Below are 23,010 nucleotides of genomic sequence, written 5' to 3'. Positions count from 1 at the left end.
AAAAAAAAAAAAAAGGAAGAAATTATGCTCTTTATAGAGATGCCTTGAATGAGAGCTTACAAATAGACAAAGCTATAATAAAAGCTTAATTTATGTGCAAATTGGCATAATTAAATAGAGTAATTAGTGGGAAATGTTAAGCTTCTCTCTCCCTCTCACTATCATTCATCAAATTTTCTTTTTTTGTCTTTTTTCTTTTGAGGTAATCAATTATTCTATGTTTATGACTTTTAATTAGATAATATTCTTTCTTTTACTTTTTTTTCCTAGGCAACTTACAGCCACAACAAAGTTAATTATGATAATCAGTTATGAAATTACTTAGCTGTCAAAGAAATTTTAAGCAAATTTTTGAGAAACGAATTAGTAGTGCTAATGAAGTTCTAGTTTGAACACATATTAAAGAGAAGAATTAGACAAGTTTGAAGAGATTGCATAAGCAACCATAAAAATTTTTAAGATCCTTTTAAATGCGTGATAAAAAGATTTTTACTTATTTATAAGTTAAAAATCTCTCTCATTTTGCATTTAAATAAAATTTTAATCGTTTGAAATTTTTTTTCATTGTCATCATTTTATTTTATGATTTATTTTGATAAATTTGACGGTTGAAAGTACCACTGCACCAACTTATTAACAGATTTAATAACCAAATGAAATTTGATTAAGAATTAATAACATAATTTAGTGCCGACTATAACAACTTTTCGTCCCTTAAAAGTTGCTAAAAGTCCCTTGCTTAAATTGCCTCATCAAGTGATCGGGACTTGTCCTAAAGCTTTTAATTATACTCCAATTACATGTAATAAACTATGAACCCTGAATCCTAGTTTGGAATCACCTCTCTTTATTTCCACCCTCAGATGTGAGTTACTTTTAGCCTTTTACTTTTACATAATAGTATGATTTTTTTTTTTTTTTTTTGGGGTTCTTTTAGTGCAAGGGGACTGTAACACTTTGGGTTTGATTTGACCTTAAATCTGCAGAGTAATCTCACCTTCAAGTGGGGCAAATACCTATGAACCAAACAGCTTTTGGGTTTGGACCACCCATGATTGGATCCATTCAAAACTTACCTAAAGTTCCTAAGCCGAAAGATGCATTTGCAGAAGAATAGCCTGTTATCCTTTGCCCTATAGATTTACCTTGCATTGAAATATCACAATCCTCCGGCAAACAGATAATAGCCGTGTCTGCAAGTCACTGAAGGGTTCATATTTGCATAGCTTAGTCGAGACTTGGAAACATATGGATTGCAAATTGCAACGCATGAGCCAGAGCTGGGCTGCAGCGTTGCGTGCCCAAAGTCTCTTTTTCCTAATCTTCACTCTGTATGAGCCTTAGCATGGACCTAAACCATGACAGGGCCCTCGGTAACAAGGTTTCCAATAAGCCGAAAACCTGAACAGTTTCGCATGCAACCGCCATATGCAGTTGTACCAAATAACAAAGTAAAAAATGATTGAAAGTGATGGAGCAACAAACTGGAGGAGCCTCCTTCAACACCACTCATGGCCACCAAACAAGCTCAAAACAGTTAAAATACAATGACGAACCAATCAAACAATGCCTCAACGTGCCTATGCTTGAATCGGTTTATGAAAAATGATGGAAACACCAAACCTTAATGATTGTTTTTTTTTATACCGATACTAGCTTTAATTGCTGAAACTCAACGTGGCAACCGCAGCAATTAGGTATCTTACTGACAGCTGATAAAAAGGAAAAGTTCAACACTTGAAACAAAAGCAAAAACCATTTCTTTTTCCTCACTCAAGATGATACGAAGATTGATAACATAATAACAACCCCATGTTATCAAAAACCCACAATTACCCTGTAAGGAGGATGTACTAGCAGTGCCCGTAAGGTGCTGGGAAAGGAAAAAAGCCAAGGACGAAAATGCCTCCTGAAGTATCTCATTCCCGTGCCCCTCAGATCACTCCTTCGGTTCAATTTTCTAGTACTACAGCCTCAGGTACCAGCCCCAAATTTGGGAGAGCAGCTAGAAGGATGAAATTCCCAGGAAAGAAACTACTCCCGGTGCTTGTTTTCATCCTGTCATGCCTTTCCATTCTCAGGCTTCTTAAAATTGCAATCACTACTTCACATTCTTCATCTCCAGCTGCTGATTTGTCATCGTCCCTCCAACAGGAGTGTTCATCTCCTTCTGAATGCAGTAAGGTTCTATCAAATGCACCAGGGGCACAGACCAGTCCACATAAAACCTCCCCCAATGCAACCCTTCTCACCCCAAAGGAATTCATGCTTCTTTCAAATCTCATTAGCCGTAAAGCACCTTGTAACCTCCTTGTTTTTGGTCTTCAATCCCAATACCTCAACCTCTCATCAATAAATGCAGGAGGCGTCACTCTTTTTCTCGAGGATGACCCTTACAAGGTAAGTGAAATCAAAGCTGATTCTAATGGGACTCGAATTTATAAGGTCAAGTACCGGGTACCAGCTAAGAAGGCATACAAGCTGCTCAAGCATGCCAGGGAAAATCCTGCTTGCGATCCTAGTACAAGTCTGCTCCAACAAACAACTTGCAAATTGGCATTGAGAAATTTACCACAAGAAGTGTATCAGCTTAAATGGGATGTCGTGGTGGTGGACGGACCAATTGGGGACGCACCAGAAGCACCAGGCAGGATGTCAACTATCTACACTGCTAGCATGTTAGCCAGAGCTGGGAAGACGACTGATGTTGTAGTACATGACATTCATCGGACAATTGAAAAATGGTTTTCTAGGGAATTCCTGTGCGAAGAGAACTTGGTTTCTGCTAAAGGAAAATTCTGGAACTTCAGGATCTCCGATCAATCAAATTCTACAAGGTTTTGCTCTTCTAAGACGATTCAGATAGAGTAATAGCCTTCTTTTTCTGCAGCAACAGAACAATCAGTGGCACCATTGCTACAGTTCGGGCGTCCTAAAATCTGTGAATAAGATACGATTGAATTTTACTTTATAAAAAGAAATATCACCAAAATCAGAGTGCCGCATCCAGGATGTATTAGGTCGGATGTCATATATAAAGACATAATTATCCCCTACATCGTTACGAGTGGAATTCAGGCTCAAACAGGCAAGATATTTTAATTTTCAGCATTGGTAGAGTGCAAGTACCTGGAATTGGATACTTTGTTCATGTGCCATGCATGTAAATGAAGAACAATAGATGCACACGGTCCGTCAGAATTGGAGAGTGTTACAGCCTTGTTGCATATTTTGTTCATATGCGTGTGAATTTAGAAACAATAGATGCACTTTGTTGGCACTAACAGCTTCTTTCTTAATATCTTGTATGACCTGAAGTATCATAATAAATTAAGGCAAACTGGCCCTTGTAAGGTTGCCAATTATATGTATAAACAGGGAGCCACGGCTCAGAAATCCATTGTTCAAAACCTAAAACTGCACATCTGATTGCCACAAAAAGAACAGAAACATAGCTATACATACATATTGTGAGACAAGAGGGGTCAAAAGAAAATTATTTCTTATGCTGTACAGTGCACACAACTTTTGAGAGATGGTATGAGAATCCAGAGAAATACATTAGGGAATCTTAACAGTTGCTTAATATCATTGGTGAAATCACCATGGCTCACTCTTCCCTTTCCTGAAAATTTTTCATTATGAGTCTTTAGATTCACCATGGGAGGGGAAAAACAAAAGAATGCTACTTGATTCTTTGAGCATCATCTTCACTGGAATGGTCTTTCCTCTGCATGATCATTAATCATCATTCACCAGAATCTTTTCGCTGCCAAAAAGGGGGGAAAAGGTAAATTGCATAAACATAGAACCTACTTTCAACATAATGCAGTATAAAGTTATAAGTTAATGCCATTAATGCCAGAGCTAGATAGTTACATCTGTTATCCTTTAAAGAAGCAGCAAGCTTCTTCCTAGCAAATACTCAAACTAAAAGTCAATATACTCAAGATGCAGTTGTATAGTTGCACTTCTAAGCAAACTAACGAAATTCTACAAACAGGTCCTTTATTGCTGAAAAGATAACCCAAAAACCAGCTTGGCTGACTTTTGAATTTCCATTATAAGTTCTGCATTATTATACACAATGACACCTAACTTTACCCAGACGACAATCATACAAGCTGATGCCTTAAATGAGAGCATGGAATAGAGCACATGTTTATCATTGCACTTCTACCTCTTTAGAAACTAGCCTTCAGAATGACATGGCATACAAGGATGTGATGCTTACCATTCGTTTACTGATGTAAGGCTGTATCTTAATTGGCATGTCAGACTGACTTTCAACCTTGAAGAACTTCTGTTTCTCAATCTCAAATTCTTTTCTAGATTCCTTCCTGCTACCTGACTGCCAAACTCTACCAAAATCAGGAAGCCAGTTAGCATCACAATCACTGTTGACAATCTCCCCTCTCTTCTCCTTCTCCAGCTCCATCTTTCGCTTTTCAGCCCAAGCAGCTCCCACCCTCTTTGGGTTCAACTTACGGAATTTCTGTGACTTACTTGACGAAATAAAGCTACTTAAAGCTGGTTTTACTTTATCATTTAGCAAAGTTTGATCAGCTGTTTCAAGCCAAGGAGGAGCTGCTCCAGAGTGCACATTTCCTCCAGCATCTCCTGTTGACATCAAAGTGACTTGAGCTAAGCTCTGCAAACCTGAAGAAAAAGATGGTCATAAGATTATGAATAAAAGTTAGCATTCTAGGCAGCATCCCGCCACTTTGCAACCAGACAACTATAAGCAATTTTTGTTAGCAGACTGTTTATTTACTTTGTACAGCAACTTGGAATGAAAATCGAATTATTGAAACCAAAATTTAATTAAAAACATTACCCTGAGAACTGTTTTCTCCATTCGCCACACTTCCACTCTGGTACACTTGGCACACCTGTTTGAGAATATATATTTACGAAAAATTTAACTATAATATCATGTACAAAGAAACTACTTTGTGAAATCCCAGAAAACAGCCAAACTTCATACAAGCAAATCACGAGAAGGTATCCAGATGATGTGCTTGTAGTACAACAGGCATACAATACTATATTCAAAGTTCAAAGACAAAAGACAATTAGCCCCATTGAAAATTTTAAACAGTAAAGACCTGGCATGCAGAAGCATGCATTCAAATGGAAAATAATGAAAAGGCATAGGCATAGCAAAAGACTAGAATACGCAAGGGATAAGACACATGCATGTTTTTTCAAATTGAGGCAAGTCATTCTCTTGTAAATGAATAAGGAGCAGAAATGTGATAACATAATCACAAATTCATGGACTAAGTAAATTTTTTTTTTTTTAAAAGACAAAACAGTTAAGAAAACTATCTCATATCTTACTTAAACCCTTCCGTTCAAATAACAAAAGAATAACAATTTGCAATTAATTTGGATTCCGCTCAAGCTTCAAGATGATGCAGAAAACCAATTTTTCTAAAACAAAATATGCATGCCAAGCCCTGTAAATTTTATGGGAGTTGATGGCAGAATCTGCCCTAGTTGAACATGTAAGCAGTTCAATGGCAAAAAATAGTAATAGCAATTGTCACCTATGCAACTTATCTCCAAACCAAAATCCCGAGAATCCAACTGCAAATCTGAAAGTATTATGGAAACTAGGAAAGAATCTTAATAATAAGATCACAAGTGAAATAGTAAAACTGGGTGTAAAGAGAGGAAACTTCAATCAAAGGCAAAAGAGCAAGCTCTCCAATCCAGCACATGCAGTTTAATAACTATGGGAGGCAATTTCAAGGTGTCCATCAATGTCAAGATTTTCATACGTGCACCTCATGAGTTAACTACTCATATGCTCAGCATCCTCGAGCCTGAGGGAAAATAGCATAATAAACAGGATGACCAAGATCCTTAGGTCAAGCCACTGCATTCAACTCTAGGACAGAGCCAGGTACTGTACACTATATCCTAAATCCGCAAATATTTTTAAAGGATGGCTTCAAATTTCAGCATATTAAGAACAGTCACAAGATAATTTCTCATAAATAATTAAATAGAATTAGCTACATAGTCAAAAAGTGTGGGAGAAAAAACTTACCCCAACATTACTGAGGTAAGCATTCCCTGGGGCGCATATTCCATTCTTGTAAAGAAGATTCTGTTGGCTACTGCATTTAGCTGGACCATTCAGACACAGAGCACATGGCACAAAATTAATAAGTACATACTCATTTTTTTTAATAAGAAACCTTCACTCAGATATCAGTGAAATAACTAGAACAGGATTAAATGAGAAAAATATCAAATGACCAGATTTGCATACCTATCAAATCATTTGAGTTCCACAAACTCATATTGGTACGTTCACACACAGGCAAAGAAAAGTTAACCTCATGCAAATTTGAACCAAAATTTGCACCTTCAGGGAATCTTGAATTAGATATCTGATACTTATCCGTATTGTACTGTAAAGGCATAACAACATTTGAATAACTTGATTTGAGAGTGTTAATAGTATTTTGTTCAAGGTTATTTATTTTTTCAAAGTTGATGTTATTGTGGATATCATTTGAAGCTCCATATACAACTCCACAAGACCCTTCAGTAGGAGCAGCCATAGCTTCAATCTTCAATGACTTACACTTCTTCTCCCACTACAATGACCAAAAATGAACTCTGTCACACAATTAATCTTCCAAGCTTTCTTTTGAACAATCAAATGGTCATAGTCATACCTTTGTCAGATCAGTTTCCAATATCCTATACATGTCCAAACAGTCCATCTTACCACCATATTGCCAGAGAAAATGTTTCAAATTCTTCAGGTGATCCGTGCCAGCCAAGTGATTAATAGCATTTTCACTGTTCAAATAACCAAAAACACATCACTAAAAAGGTATAAACGTATAAAACTTACTGTCATATGAAAGGCATAGCAAAGCAATCTTTTTAAATCTCTTAAATTTCACTCTTCAAATCCAAACTTTTAATTTCCAATTTCCAATTTTCCTTAGATAACATAAGTAACTAATCTTAAATGGCTGCAAATTCCAAATTACTTGAAAAAAAAATTTGAGCCAAGCTTTACAAATTCTCTGCTCATATCAATTTCATACTTAAATTTAAAATTAAAAAATTCAAAGCCGCTTCAAATTAAAAGCTTTACCAAGCGAAAGAGCTATCGAGCTCGTCGACATCAGTATCGCAGAAGACGCACCAAAATCGGTTGCGATCAGCGTGTTCGGGTCGAAGAGCGGTAGGATTTTTCAAGAAGAAGCGAATGTAGTCGATCTTGTTTTGGAATCGAGAGAGGAAAACGGAGAGGCAGTTTTTGTGGTTAGGGAAATACTTATGACGTTGCCCTTGGTTGTGATTCAGTTTACAAACCTTGCAGAACTCAAATTCACTCTTCTTCTTCTTGTCCCCCTTCTTTGGATTGCTGTAATTTTGGTTCGTCAAGTTCGATTTAGGGTTAGCATTTGGTTTCTCTGAACGATCTTTCATTGTTGTACGGCAAAACAATTGGTCCCGATCCCGATCCCGATCCCAATTTCAATTTCAATTTCAATTTCTAAAACGAACTGCTTTTTTTAAATTACTTGGTCAAAACGCACCGTTTAGCATGTGTAACTTATTGCCGCCTAGGAACCGCCAGTGTTAGCTTACTACTTTGGCAAGCAAAAGGCCGAAGAAAGTTTGATTAAAAGCCCACAAGCAAAGGAATAAATTCCGATCTCTTTGTTTCTTTTTCACTTTTATAATTGCTCTTCCTTTTTTCTTTTTTTTTGCACGGAACTAAGAAAAATCCTTTAAATTTTGAAAGAATGCGTTTTGGAGAGAAAATAAAATTCAAGCAAAGTTTGAAAATAACTTTGATCCTATTATTAAAAAAAATCTTTAAAATATGAAAGATTTTGTGGAAGAAAAAGTTATATAGATTTGTATACGCTTATAAAAAAAGTGCACTAATCGTGTTCTATTAACAATAGTACAACTTGACAATTCCCATTTCCCACTTTCATAGAGCATTTTCCTTTTTATTTTTATTTTTTTTGTTTTTAAAGTCATAATGAGCAGCTGGGGGGACATGGGAATTTTTTCTTTGTTATGATTAGTTTAAGTCTTCCCTGCAGGTCCATTGTTTGATAACTCAATGTCTCCCAGAGCTACTTTGTAGGAAGGTCTGCAATATCTTTATCTTCTTCAGCTTTTATGATAGATGAACTTTTTTCTTTTATCACTTCAAACCGACTGGGGTAACCATTTTTTTTTCTAATTTGATGTGAAGGATTCACGTTTGCACATGTTTCGACTTTGATTTTTGAGTCCCACCATGATCTTTGAAAGACTAAAACTCTTTAAATTGTAAAAGCAAGATGCCTTTTTTTTTTTTTTCCTCAAGATTGGCTAATAAATAACTTTACTAGAAAGTTTAGAATCTTGTACATATCTAAGATTGTTCTGGCATCCGAGCATTTAATTGAATAGCTGATGCACGATTTCACTAGGCTGAAGATTTTTAATTTTCAATACCAATACTAAGCCCTATGATAAATAAAAAGGAAAAAAAAAAAGAAAAAAAAGAGCTTGTAGGAACTTGGTCAACTTTGATTTTATCTAACTTGGAATAGGAAAAGCACTGTAGCCAATGTAACTCGTACAAAATGCTTATAGACATGGCTTTGATGGTGATATGCCTGACAGACGTGTATATGGAAGTTAAACCTTCCAAATATATGAAAAAATTGCACGTATTCATATCAGACACACACCGTATTTGACACTCACCGCGAATCCAAGTAACATAGCTTTTCATTATCCCTGAGAAGTTGGATGAAAAGCTTAGTAGTTTTTTGGTAGCAAGAACAGGTTTAGTAAGAAAAATCTGGTCTGAGAAACTGTTCTGTTTTCGTATCTTTGCTGTAAGGAGATAAGGATGATTATTCTCTATAATTCATCTTAATAAGGGTTGGACTTATGATATGATTAACCGTGTATATCTACGATTCTACATCAAACTTTAATAATAAAAAAAAAAACAGTATTACTTCATCATAATATGTGGACAAATGTGAAAAGACAAATGTTAAGGTTTTGTCATAATGACAACTTTGATTGTTTGGTTTGGCATGTCCCACATCTTTATCCTGCACTTCAACTTTATTGAAGAATTGATGGCTGTTGCAATTCTATGATTGTAACCAAATAAGCAATACAAGACAAGGAATCTATAATGCAAGTGGTCATCTGTCAGTGTACGGTCTACCATCAATATGATTATTAGGTGATTATGCAACTCAAATTGGGACACAGCCATTGAAGCATTTCTTGTGAGTGTGAGTTCTTAGTCCAAAGGCCCTGAATTTCCATTACTGGAATCAAACCAAGTAGCCAATGCACCATTTATTCTCCCTTACAAGTCCGTAATTGCAGTTGTTCTTGGTTCCAACGAATTCTTGCCTGTTCTTGGTTTCTTAGTTGCTGAAGAATGCATTCTGCTGGTTCCAAAGACAGGTATCCAAGAGGAAAAGTATGATCTTGTTCAAACTTCAAGCCTTAAACAACCAAAGAATCACTTTTGAGGTTTCATTTCTGATTATAGCTGCTTTTGGAAGCAAGAACACCCAAGTGGTTAATGGCAAAAAAGCATATCTGTGTTTAGATCCTGAATTGGGTTAGTGTCTTAGAAGATTCGGGCAACCAAATAAAGAACTAAACTAATAATTAAGTTAATCATAGGTACTTTCTTTCTTCACATATCATTTTCCATCTATTTGAAAAATGTACTTTTCATGAGGGCCTAATTTTGAAAGTTCATGATCCCTTTGCCCCACTAGATTATGTCTAGACTCTTTGAGTCTTGACCTCATCAAAAAAGAATCAAATCAGTGCATTAATTATTGAAGCTACACCTTTAACAGATAATTTGTATACGAGAAAGGTTTGGAGGTTGCTGACAAATCAAGCTAATTCCATTGTCACAACATCTTGAAAGCTTCACTATTAACTCCTCTACTGATGCTTCATCATGGTCATCCTATCCAAAAATGTCTCTTTTGCGTTGGATCCCAGACATGGGTAGTGGGTGTTTGGTTTATGATGAGCAAAAGTTAAGAAGTTGAATCCAAGTGGATACAGCTATTCTGTCTTGTTGTTGGTGAATTGCTTACTTTTTGTTCTGATTCATTTGCCTTTCTATCAAAATCAAGGTTCTGAACTTGACTCTGAGAGGTGGCAGATTTGACACACTAAGGGAAAATTTTGAGTCCTGATCAGTTTCAACAGTATGCAAGAGCTTATGTGCTTGTCTTAATACCCAAGGTATCAGCAATTAAGCTGAGACTAATTAACTATCTGTTTTAGTTTTCATTGAAAAAACTGTTACCTTAACTTCCATAATCCTGGTGCTTCTTGCTGGTGATGATCGGATCCTGGCTTGAACTCTTACCTCTGTTAAAATCCGATTGTTGATTATCAAGACCGAAGACCATATTTGAAATTGCTTGACACTATTGGCTAGTTTTGTATGGGTTAGCACAATTTTTGTTATCAACTAAATAAAATGTATCCTTTCAGAAGTCAAAAGTTTGATCTATATATATGTTTTTTATGTTGTGTTTTAGGATTTTCAGCCTTCCTCAGTGAAACACATGATTCAATCTTTCAAAATATTAGCAGATAAGATATGCCTGCCAATCTGCTATTGATCAGTAACACTTTATGCATTCTCAAAAGCTAAAATGCATATCCATGTATCTGACATTTGTTTGAATTTCTGATAAAAAAAAAGTGTGTTAGCAATTAGGACAATAATGTATCACCAAACAAAAAATAATTCACTGCGTTGATTGATTCTAACTGTGCATGCATCATGACAGTAAAAGCAAAAGTATCTAAATTCATCTGAGAACTTCTTGATCTTTAAGATGAGATCAAGATCTTTAGCTGTGCATCCATGCCATTATCATGATCTCTTTTTTCTCCTGGTAAAATTTGAACCATGAACATATCTTAGTCTGCTGTTTGCCTGTTTGATCCATGGTATATAGTTTATCAAATTGATCATCCATGAAAGCCAAGCTAGTTCATCATTGATTGTTCCTTGACATTAACATTATTAATGCTTAAATTAGGCTGAAGCATCGACAAAAACACAAAATGAATTGGAACTCAAATTTCATGAAAACATGTGCTGATCATATCCTCACTTCAATTTACCATTTGGTTGATTATTCATGATAGGCATTGGATCGATCGCAATGAACTAAAAATAGACATTGCACAGATAGAGTTCTGATCATGCTGCTTTTATATATTGTGTTATTTGTTGATTTCCTTCTGTTCTGTTGAAGGAAAAGTTGCATAAATCCAATGCCCAAATTTTCAAAACCCCCAAACAACAACTTGGCTATGGAAAAAAACTCAGCTATCTTTAATTAAACAAGCAGGGTTTTGATCATATTATAATTAATGCAGTAATTAAGGCCTAAACCTTTGCCTGCAAGACTGGCAAGTTATCTCCATGCACGTAGAATCTATCTGCCTTGTCGCTCTCTCCTTCATTCTTTCAGCTTTTTCCACTTCCTCCCTTGCTCTTTGCCACATATGCCTAGCTCTTGCGAATTCAGACTGTGCCATCTCCATTTCCCTCTTTGTAAGCTCCCTCACACTCTCTGCATAAGCCTTTTCAATAGCTGCCAATCGAATTTGCTCCGCCGCTTGCCATTTCAACGACTCAACGCAGCTGGTATCGGCCTTAGCATCACCAAACTCACAAATGGGGCCTGCTATAACACAATTTGATGGTTGCTGGATAGGCCTTAGACTGATTGATAGTTGCAAATCAAGTGAAGGCCCTTCGTATTGATCACTAGCAGACGCCGTGGATCGATATCTGAGTGAAGAAGAATCAGAGGCCCGAGATGACATCTGGGATGATGAAGCTATGGCGAGCGGAGTAGGGAGCAGCTGCAGTTCTTTTTGATCTTCCTCTTCCATATAGATAGAGAGGTTTAAGCAGAGAAGAAATATAGCCAAGGGGAGGGAGATAGTGGGGTGACACAAACAAACTGCTACCTCATATAAGCAGCAACTCACCTCATGGCCTAATTACCTTTTTACCCATACTTCCCATGCAAAATGACTCAAACCGACTTTAATGCTTGAAATGACAAATCCATCCTTTCAGTCCTCATAGAATTACGGACTATTTCGAATAAATAACCTAACAATCTAAAATTCAAAATAAAGATATGATATAAATATAATAAAAATATAAAAATATTATAATTTAAAATTTTAATAATAATTATATATGAGTTTAATAAAATAAAAAATATATTTTTTATTTTCTTGTTGATAAAAATTATAATATATAATTTTTTTAAAAATATAATATAAATACAATAATTTTAATATTTTATATAACATAAATATATAATTTATCAAGTTTAATGACAACATATTCGATAATTTAAATCCGAATTAATAATGAACTAAAACAAAAATCAATTTTATTAAATTTAATATTATCTTGAATTTATTTTGATTCAAAGTTTTCAAATAAAAAAGTAAATGGATGTTGACTCAAATATAAAAGTTTATTTTTTTTTATTATTTGAATTTGAATTTTATAATAAATTTAAAAAGAATAATTTTATATAAATTTATTAGATCTGACGTAAATAAATTTTGTACGTGATAAAAGATTTTTAGATGAAATAGCATTATTTTTTTCCAAGTAGATGCGGAGAGTAAAGGACATTACGGGGAAATCATGGTGAAATTAAAGAAGAACAACAGGAAGAGTTCCGTTATAGAAGAGCCAAAACATGGGAAATAACGGATCGCGTTATTGGGTTATGAGTATCCTTTTTGTGCCTTTTTTTTTTTCTTTCTTTCCTTCTTTTTCATATTATCTTAATATTTTACTACCAATTTTTAATAATTTTATTAAGCTTTTTTCATTTTTTTTCCTTTTTGGAAAGATGAGGATGGAGGGGTAATAATTAGAGTCGCACGTGCGATCGGGGTTGCTAGGGGGTGGTTTAGGGGACCCTTTTTTTTTTTCCAAGTGTAAATAATAAAGAGAATGATGATATTTGGAGATGGATCATTGCTTTATGGTAGGCCTAGGGGATGTCGGCCCTTAGTACTAAAAAAAAGGTTTCAACTTTCAAACTCAGCAGCCCACAACCGGGGGCGGGGGAGGGCAGATTGGCACGTGGGACGGACAAGTGGTGAGCCTGACCATGATTGTGGATACTGACTCTTCCACTTGGACCGTTCATCTGGTGGGCCCTATTCCTTTAGACCTTTCTCCACTCTCCATCATGTGGCCTGGAACAATCCCATCATCTCATCTACCTTTTGATTGGTATATAGTTTGGTACCCATTGGTCCTATTAAAGTTTTTTTTTTTTTAATTTAATGTTGATTCGATTGAAATTGAATTTTGATTATTAAAATTTAAAAATAAAAGAAAATTTTATTTTTCCAATTTCCACCATCACCATTTAAAAGTTATCAAGTCATGCATTTTTTTTAATCAAAAGAATGTTGAGTTAGTACTTGAAGTGAGCATAATTTAAAGATTGAAGCCATGTGCAAAGCTTTTTATTTAATTGTTTATTATTATGATTTTATGAACAAGTTGCATGCATTGATGTTATACTAACTTTTAGCCGAAAAGGTTAGACATTATTTATTATTTGATCTTTGTATTAGAGAGATGGAATATTCAAGTTACATTTCTAATTTAACTATTGCTTCTTTCAGCAATCTCTCATTTGAGTAAGTCACATTCTTAACACAGTTTTTGCTTGAAAATATATCATGTCAATTAATATATATATATATATATTTATATTCCTTTCGTTTTAAAATGTTTGAGATGTATTAATTTTTACAAAATTTTTTAAAAATAATTTAATTTTTTTTTTTGTAAAAAAAAATTTAGAGGTAGATAAGTCGCTTAATCTTTCAGGTTAAGATAATATGTGTTGTATCTAACAGTCTAAGATAAATATTTATAAATCGTGTATTCGAGATAATTTCAACAAGTAATTACTGATAAGATTTGAACCAAGATTTTTTCGTGGAGGAAGACGAGCCTTAATCGATTGAACCAATCACTTATTGATAATTTTAATATATTTAATATTAAAATTAATTTTTTTTGTAAAATTAAAATTTTATAATTTTTAATGTCAAAAATAAAATAATTTTAAAATATGTAAAATAAAAATTTTAGATATTTAAAAAATAACATATTTTAGGATATTTAAAAAAAAAGACGAAAAAAAAAAAGAAACAGATGGAATTTTATCTTTACAATTATTATAAACATAAAAAGTATATTAATTTAAGTTAATCGATTTATACAATTATTTTTAAAAGATGATATTTAATATATTTTAAATTTTAAATTTAAAATAAAAAATAATTTTTATCACTGTACTTTCATTTTCATTGAATTTTGGATTGTCATTGCACTTTTATTTTTTGTAATTTTTTATCAAAGCTAATGTAATGAAAATATTTTGTTAATATATTAAATTTTGAATAAAACATAAAATATGACATGGATAAATGCACATGTGAGACTGATGTTTTATACCGACCCGCTCGCAATCGCACGTGCAATTCACTCTCCCGCTGTTCAACTTTCCCGCTACTTTTCTTGGCGGCTCAGGCTCAGCTTTAGGCTTTAGCCCAATGAAAGTGGAAACATTATCCCTCGGAAAGTAAACATTTTCCTGCAGATTTTCTCGCATTTTCCTACAGCCGGTCCCCGACCATATGAACTGCCGAGAGGTCGCTCTGGTCTCGACGGCCACTATCTTCGGTGCTTTCGCCTCTGCTTTTGTTTATCATACATTCTTCTCAAACCCTAGGAAACACTCCTCTCGAATCAATTCGTCCAAAAACGGCGACGTTTCAGAGAAACGCTCCTCTAAGGACCCTTTCGATCCATCCAAACGCAAAGGGTTAGTAAAATTCGGTTGTTTCGAATTATTGGTAATTAATTTATTGGTTAAAAATCTTTAATTTATTAAAAAAATGGGTGTTTTTTTGGGAGGGGGGATGCAGATATTTGTCATGGGATGATTATTTTATGGCAATTGCATTTTTATCTGCTGAGCGGTCCAAAGACCCAAACAGGCAGGTGAGGTCATAATTTTTGTTAATAGCTACCCAAAGTGCTTAATTTTGCAACTGATTTGTTTATTTTTAGAAAATTTAATTCTGGATAAGTTAAAGTTGAGACATTTGATTTTTTTTTTTATTGGTTTTTACAGGTTGGTGCATGCTTGGTGAGCCAAAATGGTATAATACTTGGTAAGATTGGTAGTAGCTAAACTTATATCTTGAAAAAGGAAGATTTTTGCTTGAATTGCAATCTTAAATCACCAAACTAAGCCGTCATTACTTATGGATGCTGCTTTTTCCTTGGTCAGGGATTGGCTACAATGGGTTTCCAAGAGGTTGTTCTGATGACCAACTTCCATGGGCAAAGGTTTGTACATGTAGTTATGTAATAAAAAAGTTTCCAACATTTTTAAGGCAACATCTTAATAGATTTGTGCTTTTAATTATGTCTTAGCTGTCCAAATCTGGGGATCCACTGGAGACAAAGTATCCGTAAGTACCATGCTTTCCTGAACTCTCACTGATCTTGATTTGTGACTGAAGGCTTAATATTATTACTTATGTTTCTTTCTGTGTAGTAATTAGTTTATACTTGTTATTCAAGGTGCCCTGAACCTTTGGTACGAGTTAGTTGCTGATGATTTTACCCGATTGAAAATTGTTCTTTGCAAATGATTGCATGCGTTCTTAATTCTTAGGTTAGTTACTCATTCTTGAATCATCTTTTGTAGGTATGTTTGTCATGCTGAAGTCAATGCTATCCTGAATACAAATCATGCAACTGCGGCCGGACAGGTTAGTTGCACTCAAATCCCCTATAGCCAGTTGCTAGTAGACACACACCGGAACTGGGGGCTGCTAGAAATTTGCTTCATAAGTTAACAACTATTATTCAAATTTTAATAAATCCAAGTTCAAACATAGTATCAAAACTTTAGGTGTGTTACGTCAATTCTGCTGATTCTTCTTACAAGTTACTGCTACCACAGCCAGTTACCTTTTACAGCTTTACTAGTAATGGCACTGAGGATCTTTCATCACATTATAAATTTTTGCAGAGGCTTTATGTGACCATGTTTCCTTGCAATGAATGTGCAAAGATAATAATTCAGGTTTGACACCAGTGTTCCCTTAATACTTTAAAAAGAAAATGTCATTTTTATTCTTGCCCTTAAATGACGACTCTTTGTATTTGGCTATCTCGCAGTCAGGTGTCTCGGAAGTCGTATATTTTGTAGAAAAGAGACTGAATACAGACACTGCATATGTTGCTTCGCACAAGCTGCTAAAAATGGCTGGTGTTAAGGTAACCTGTCTTGCACGGTTCTACAGTTCTATCATAACCACTGTGTTAGTTTTACATAGTAAAGTACCTTGAACTATTGAAGCCTCATGATCAGAGTACCATGTGGTTTTTCTTCATAATGTGCTTTCGTGCTCTATCTATTCATTTTTGCATAAGATGATGTCTTTCATCTGTCCTTACGAATTTGTAGTAATAATTATTGGAATATTCTTGTCCACCAAGTGCATTTTAGTGTTTTTTTCATGATGACATGGGCTCTTTATTTGTATTTGAATCTGTATTTTCTTTACAGGTTAGAAAGCATCAACCACAAATGGACCAAATTTTACTTAAGTTCAAAGAGCCCTAGACTTAGATTCTTGTACCAGTTTTCATTTTGACAAAAAAGAGAATATCTTGTCAGCTCTGTTATATCTTGCAAAGTGGACTGACGAGATGTCCACTGTTGGACACTGTACCATGTCCTCTATTGTGCAAGTATCAGTTTAGACTCTCCACTTGTGTAATTTGATAGTTTTTTTTTTTTTTTTTTTTTGTCTCATTTAATCATTGTGCCGATTTCAGACAATCTGGTAAACTTGTTGGAGTCATCTAAATTGTAAAATTGAACCTTTGAACTGGTCCTTAGACGCATATTTCCAAAACTCTCCTTATAACATGTTTAATTCTTGTCAATCATCTTGTCAATTATCATTTGCTTGAATGTTAAACCCCAAGAACTGCTTCATTTTCCCCCAAAGGGATGGTCACAAACAATGGACTCTGTGCTCCTAGTTTGCCAAAGAAGTTTTCTTTCATTTGGCGAAAAGCTATACTGGGACATTAATCAGCATTCAGAGCATCAAGTTGCCTCCGGAGATCTTCAAGTTCATCAACAGCAGTATCTGTGGCTCCATATGTAGAGTGCTTTGGAAATTCATCAGCACTTGGAAGCTCACGAGTGAGACCTTCTGGAAGAGCATCTGAAGGAATAGAGAGGGAAATAGATTAGGGAAATGAAATATTTAGATCAAAGAGGAGTGGTTAATGAAGACGACAAGCAAATGGAAGGTAATAGATGGGAAAGTTTAAAACTTCATGGTAACTCCGCTTCAACAATCAAATGAAATGGTCATAGAAAGGCAAAAACAACAGATCAGAAATGACCCAGCTGCAATGCTGTCTCAAAGGTAGAAGAAAGCCAGTCCCCAAAAAGGGTTGGTGGAGATTTAATCCTTATCAATAGGGTCAGAACTGTATGCTAGGCAAAATTAGCATGCACTTGATAAGCAACTAAGAAAGCTAAATTTTTTAATTTGGTTCGACAACTGTAGTGCTGTACCCTTTGAAAAGCCAAAATTCCAATGTTTAAGAGTTCATTGGATTAGAAGAAAAGTAACTGGAATAACATTGCAAGTTTTCTCAAATTTTTGTACAAAGGACCTCTATTCATATGTTAACCCGAACTTTGCGAGAAGATAATGCAATCAGATATGAAAAAAATTAGTAAATAAAAACTAGAAGAATGTTAACAATAAATAGCATAAAACAAAAAGACACCTGAACTTGTGCCACCTGTGTTCTCCTGCTCACTATCATCGACAACACTGCAAAAACAAAACAAAAAAAATACATAAACTGGCTAATATCCAAAGTAAACCAGATATTGATAGGAGATAGGAATATAACATATGCAAAACAATCTGCAACATGTTTTAAGATCACAGAAAGTGGGTCATTCTGACTTAAATGTCAGTCAATCATTATATAATTTGCAAATTTGATCAAATGCCAGAATCATATAACTACACCAACCAAAATAAAAAAGAGAATATTGGTTTTCAGAATTTGAGTCCAAGTCAAGATTGTGTAACATGCACCAGTCCCTCTCACGGAGTTGTGATTTGTACCTTATGTTCCATTCATTATCAACATGAAGTGGCACATCTGCTGCTGCGGCTGATGCCTCAGCTTCCATCTTGGCATTAGCCGCAGCATCCCTAGCTGGCTTTGCAAGAATGTATTCTTTCTGTAAAGCAATAAACCATTCCAGCATCAGAAGAAAACCTAAATGACCTGAAAGACAGAGAAATCCCTTTATATTACCTGCCGCTCCAAACAGGCAGCATTTGAACACTGGGGATTTGGCTTCATTGCCATAGTTGGGAAGTAATCCTTAAGAGAACTGTATCCCTACAATCAAGCAACAAAGCCAAAATCTATCAAAAACCAAGGGCAAGCACATGAAGCCATTAATTACACAAGAAATACATCACACACAACCTTCTAATAGAAGGTCAATCTTCCCTCAGGCTAGTACAGAGGAAGAAAAAGCAGGGATTACACTACAGACAAACAATGGAGAAGGAAGGAGGGAGGCAGAGTTGATGTATTACCAAGTACGGAGAAACATATCCAAATTTCAACAAGAACTTAAGTGTATTTTGGACTAGAAGCCCAGCAACAACTCCCTGAAAAGTCAGTTCATATACTGGATGTTAGGAAAAGCAAGAAAAAATTTATTTTAAGTACCAAACAGTATGCTGACAACTTAATAGTTCTTGGTAATACATATGCTAAAATATAATTTAATGATTTAAGTACCAAATAGTACATTCTGAAAGGATAAACAAGCACATGTGCAGCCACATATTCATGCGCACTCATGACAATTACACAAGCACAAGCACACAGGCATACATGGAATCAACCATGTATATATGCATGTGTGTGTGTCTGTATAGATAAAATCACTCATGTCTTATATTTGTGTGGATATATATATATATATATATGTAGATAGACACATTCATGCATGTACGTTTGTATGTAGACGAGAAAAAGCTAAAGGATGCCAGAAAGAACAAAAGCTTACCATGGTAGTTGGCAAAGATGCAGCACAAACACCTTCACGCTTAAGTGTTCGTTCATCCACTCCAGATGCTACCACCTACAAAGGAATAAAATGCCATATTCATATTTTACATTCTTGATCATATAACTTAATTTTATACAAACATGCCCAAGAGATTGTCACACCTATGTTAAGCTAATATCATAGATTAATGGATGGATGTACCAAAGGAGGTGCACAAGCAAAACAAGCAGTTTCTCCAGGAATCAGCAACTGTATATGACCTGAAACTGCATCCTCAGATACACCTGTCCCAAAATTTCCTCTTTTCAGTCATCAGAAGCAGCAGAGGGGCAAACCAAGCATATTTTTATATCTTTACTTAGAATCTTATCAGCATATTTTTGGCTGCTGCACACCATGACTATACATATATAGTATGCAAACCACTAGAAAGTCAAATGGACAAGAGAAGAGATATTACACTGTAGTTATCATACATTAGCTTATATGCCAATGATAATTTCAAGTCTACTTATAATTTTTTATGCCAGTACAAGAATATTGTAATATTCCATGTGCATCCTCAAAACACCTTATAGTTAGTTTAACCAATTGCTGTGGAAGTGGAGGCTTTGGATCAAGATAAGAAGTCTATCAATTTCACAGGATTACAGGCATATCTCATAAGGAAACTTGTGCATCTGATTGAAACATAAAAATAACAGAAGGCACTTCTTAATTCTTATGATATCATACTTCTACCAATGAGTTCAATTAACTTGGTTACTAGCGAACTAATAAAAAATAAGTTCTTACCAGACTCCATCCACGTTTGATTCAACTCATTGCAGGCCTGTATGTACCAAAAAAAAGGGAATCAGTTACAGTATCAAATATTGTAGAAAGTTAAAGAACAGTAAACAGTTCATTTACAAGGTCATCAAACCAGGCACTATCAACTTAGGCCTAAAAGAAAAAAAGCAGCATGTCTGGCATAAAAGTCAATATTACCTGGTTGACCACCATCCTTGCTTCATAATTGTCTACACAGCTTAAAACAAGATCCACTCCACTACCTTCCTTACTTGGGCGGAATGTTTTATTTTTTAAGCTTGACATAAAGGTTTCAAAGCCTTGTACAGTCGTGATGTTCAATGTATAGCTCTAAAGAAAATGAACCAATCAAAGTGGTAAGTTCTGAAAATGCTCAGCGATGGTCTAAATTGATCATTTACAATTATAAGAATATGCATCATGTTATTATCAGTAAAAAGTTCAAATTAGGATAGACATCAAACAATACTGTATGGACAAGATAAAGCTTGTAGGACAACAAGAGGATTATTAAGTTTATGTCTTTCGTTTCACTAGAAACCCAAAACCTATAGCTTGACATCACTTCCCTGTAGACAAATTTAGCATGCATGGAAGAATCACAAACACAATAAAGCAGGTCAGCTGCTCTAAAAAGTAACAGACAAACTCTAGACAAGGACCAATTTCACATAACAATGAAGATAGAGGAACAAAATTTATGCGAAGTACCCAAATCCACAGCACATCAACTTAGTTTTCATCTGTAGGACTTGAAGCTTAAGATTTAATCGAAATCCAACTCACCCATCACTTTTTGAGTAAAATCCAAGGGTGACATTCATTAAAAACACTTACCTCAAGCACAACATCAGGATTTATGTCTGACAGGGTCTGAACAGCAGCATCAGTCTTTGTCATGCCAACCTTAATAGAAAAAGCAATTTTGAAAGTCAGATTATTCAAATTAAGGCACAAAGCCAAGATTCTGGCTTTATATCAATGAAAAAACTATTGGTGCAGCAAAAAATTTTGTGGCACTTCAGTAACGTTATATTACTTTAAAGAAATGCTTGACTTACTATTTAAGAAACATGTCATTATCCAACTAGATGCCAAAACAAAACAGTATGGAAAAGGGTATGTAAACTCACCTGTTCTGGGCGAAAGAATAGTCTATTCATGTTAGCTAACTCCACTTTATCATAATCATACAACAAAAGGCGACCTATGCCACACCTTGTTAGCATCTCAGCTGCAACACTGCCAACACCACCAATACCCTGCAAATTCAAGAAGATTACCGATGAGAACTGAATCAGGATAACAAGAATCATCGATCTACAGAAAATGGATGGAACTAATAGTAAGTGCTAGGCAAGGCTTTACTGAAAAGAGATCTAGAAAGCAGAAGACAAAAACATACAACTATGGCAACTGAGAACTCCCGGATCCTTTCGTAGTTCTCCACAATACCAATTCTTTGAAGTGCCATGAGCCTACTATAAGGGTTGCTATCAACAACCTCAGCGCTCATATCCTGCCATCAGATTATTCAGACATGCATTAGTATAACAATCATAACCATAACCAGAAGAATGCAGATAAGGAACTGGAAAAACAAATGCCAAGAAGAAAGTACATGAAACAAAAACCTTGACTTTTGATCGTCTAACAGGTACGGACTTAGCAAGATGAGTAAGATGGTCAACATGCGATTGCAGCTGAAAAACAGATTAAACAAGTTATAACCAAAGTAAAACGCCTCAAACATGTTAAATACAAATTTCTCTTTCCTCATGACTAAAACATTTGATATTGTCATTAATCCCAAATTTGTAACTTTTCCTGTATGTTGTAAACAATGCCTAACAAAATCTAGTCATCAGCTAAACCAACATAGATGCTACACTACCAACTTTCATAGATAGATAACACAAAATGCATGAAAAAAGATATTCACATGCACAAATGAGCAAATTAAGTAAACAATCTTCCCTCCAAAAGCCAATTAATAATAAAATTAGCAACTAAAAGGCAAGTGATAGATGAACAAAGATCAACCCAGAATTGGAATGAATCTCATTCTTCATAATTCAACAAGTACAAAACACAATAAAGCTACAAACTTTCTAGATCTCCCAATTGTCTAAAAAGAACATCACATGAACACCTATACTACTAAACACGGCAGTATGTACTTTTAGATTGATCAAAATTGTACCTTGTCAATTGAAGCATGAAGAGAAGGATCAGACAAAGATTGCCTTAGAGACAGAAGATCATCAAGCATCTCTTTCAATTCCACCTCCATTGTTACTCTTTCTGTCCTTCTCTAAAGACCCAAAGTTTGTTTTTGTGTTCGAATCCAATGAAACCTCCAAAACTGCTGTGACAATGGTTTTTGTTCCCCTTTAAATTCGTTTCCGTTCTTGCACGCCCTGAGATCAATTGCTTTTACTACAGACAAAACTGCATTTCGCTGTAAGAATCTGGCTTCCTATAGAGTGCAATGGGGCTGTAAGAGAATATAAATTATAAACATATGGGGCTAGGTGAGGAGACCAAACAATAAAATTGGGCTCAAACCATCAAAGTCTGGGCTTATAGGCCTAAGAGAGACAGAGTTCTGCGTAAATACCCTACAAAAGGAATGGTAGATTGAAACTCTGCTCAAATTATATATTAATCATTGAACCAAAATTTCAAGCACGATTTTTTATTAGTAGCAAAATAACAAACTTAGCAAACAAAATTTCTTCATGTTCTAAAAAAAATTTATAAAAATATCATTGCTTCTTTTTTTTTGTTTACTTTTATATGTTTAGAATATCTTGAAAAAAGGTATAGATAACAGAAAGAAAAAAAATTATGAAGATTATATCAAAATTTAACAATAGAAAAGAAAACATATACATAATCTTTTTACTTACCATATATGTAG

General features: G+C 34.9%; 5 protein-coding genes across 7 annotated transcripts; 2 read left to right on the top strand and 3 right to left on the bottom strand.

Annotated features, from left to right (window-relative positions):
- Positions 1-1,737: 1,737 nt before the first annotated feature.
- LOC111289701 (coiled coil protein) lies at positions 1,738-7,520 on the bottom strand. Its single transcript, XM_022880950.2, has 7 exons — positions 7,127-7,520; positions 6,696-6,822; positions 6,284-6,614; positions 6,059-6,138; positions 4,838-4,892; positions 4,235-4,659; positions 1,738-3,769 (listed from the first exon to the last, which is right to left on the bottom strand). Exons 1-7 carry the CDS (start codon positions 7,462-7,464, stop codon positions 3,749-3,751), a joined length of 1,377 nt encoding a protein of 458 aa, XP_022736685.2. The 5' UTR covers positions 7,465-7,520; the 3' UTR covers positions 1,738-3,748.
- LOC111289702 (arabinogalactan O-methyltransferase 2) lies at positions 1,999-2,871 on the top strand. Its single transcript, XM_022880951.2, has one exon. The coding sequence runs from the start codon at positions 2,014-2,016 to the stop codon at positions 2,869-2,871; it is 858 nt and encodes a 285-aa protein (XP_022736686.2). The 5' UTR covers positions 1,999-2,013.
- Positions 7,521-11,133: 3,613 nt separating the features above from the next.
- LOC111291068 (SHOOT GRAVITROPISM-like protein) lies at positions 11,134-12,003 on the bottom strand. Its single transcript, XM_022882624.2, has one exon. The coding sequence runs from the start codon at positions 11,956-11,958 to the stop codon at positions 11,440-11,442; it is 519 nt and encodes a 172-aa protein (XP_022738359.1). The 5' UTR covers positions 11,959-12,003; the 3' UTR covers positions 11,134-11,439.
- A 2,629-nt stretch (positions 12,004-14,632) lies between these two features.
- On the top strand, positions 14,633-17,092 carry LOC111290514 (Cytidine/deoxycytidylate deaminase family protein). Its single transcript, XM_022881857.2, has 9 exons — positions 14,633-14,948; positions 15,052-15,127; positions 15,261-15,300; positions 15,420-15,478; positions 15,566-15,603; positions 15,843-15,906; positions 16,170-16,223; positions 16,319-16,417; positions 16,710-17,092. The coding sequence occupies exons 1-9, from the start codon at positions 14,761-14,763 to the stop codon at positions 16,764-16,766; spliced, it is 675 nt and encodes a 224-aa protein (XP_022737592.1). The 5' UTR covers positions 14,633-14,760; the 3' UTR covers positions 16,767-17,092.
- LOC111290513 (ubiquitin-like modifier-activating enzyme 5) lies at positions 17,014-22,570 on the bottom strand. 3 transcript variants are annotated; one of them, XM_022881854.2, is made up of 14 exons: positions 22,291-22,570; positions 21,709-21,790; positions 21,493-21,606; positions 21,221-21,349; positions 20,925-20,993; positions 20,265-20,417; positions 20,070-20,106; positions 19,476-19,558; positions 19,272-19,346; positions 18,793-18,867; positions 18,503-18,589; positions 18,307-18,425; positions 17,957-18,003; positions 17,014-17,379 (listed from the first exon to the last, which is right to left on the bottom strand). In XM_022881854.2, the coding sequence occupies exons 1-14, from the start codon at positions 22,305-22,307 to the stop codon at positions 17,240-17,242; spliced, it is 1,227 nt and encodes a 408-aa protein (XP_022737589.2). In that variant the 5' UTR covers positions 22,308-22,570; the 3' UTR covers positions 17,014-17,239. The 3 variants fall into 3 exon arrangements, with proteins under 3 accessions (XP_022737589.2, XP_022737588.2, XP_022737590.2); XM_022881853.2 differs by having other exon boundaries at positions 21,722-21,790; XM_022881855.2 differs by lacking the exon at positions 20,265-20,417 and having other exon boundaries at positions 21,722-21,790.
- Between the last annotated feature and the right edge of the window lie 440 nt (positions 22,571-23,010).

This window comes from Durio zibethinus, chromosome 11, assembly GCF_047325235.1.
Source record: "Durio zibethinus cultivar Kanyao isolate XHJ-2024 chromosome 11, ASM4732523v1, whole genome shotgun sequence".
In the NCBI taxonomy this organism is placed as follows: Eukaryota; Viridiplantae; Streptophyta; class Magnoliopsida; order Malvales; family Malvaceae; genus Durio; species Durio zibethinus.
Note: the sequence above shows the minus strand (reverse complement) of the source record. Positions and strands in the feature narration are given on the sequence as shown.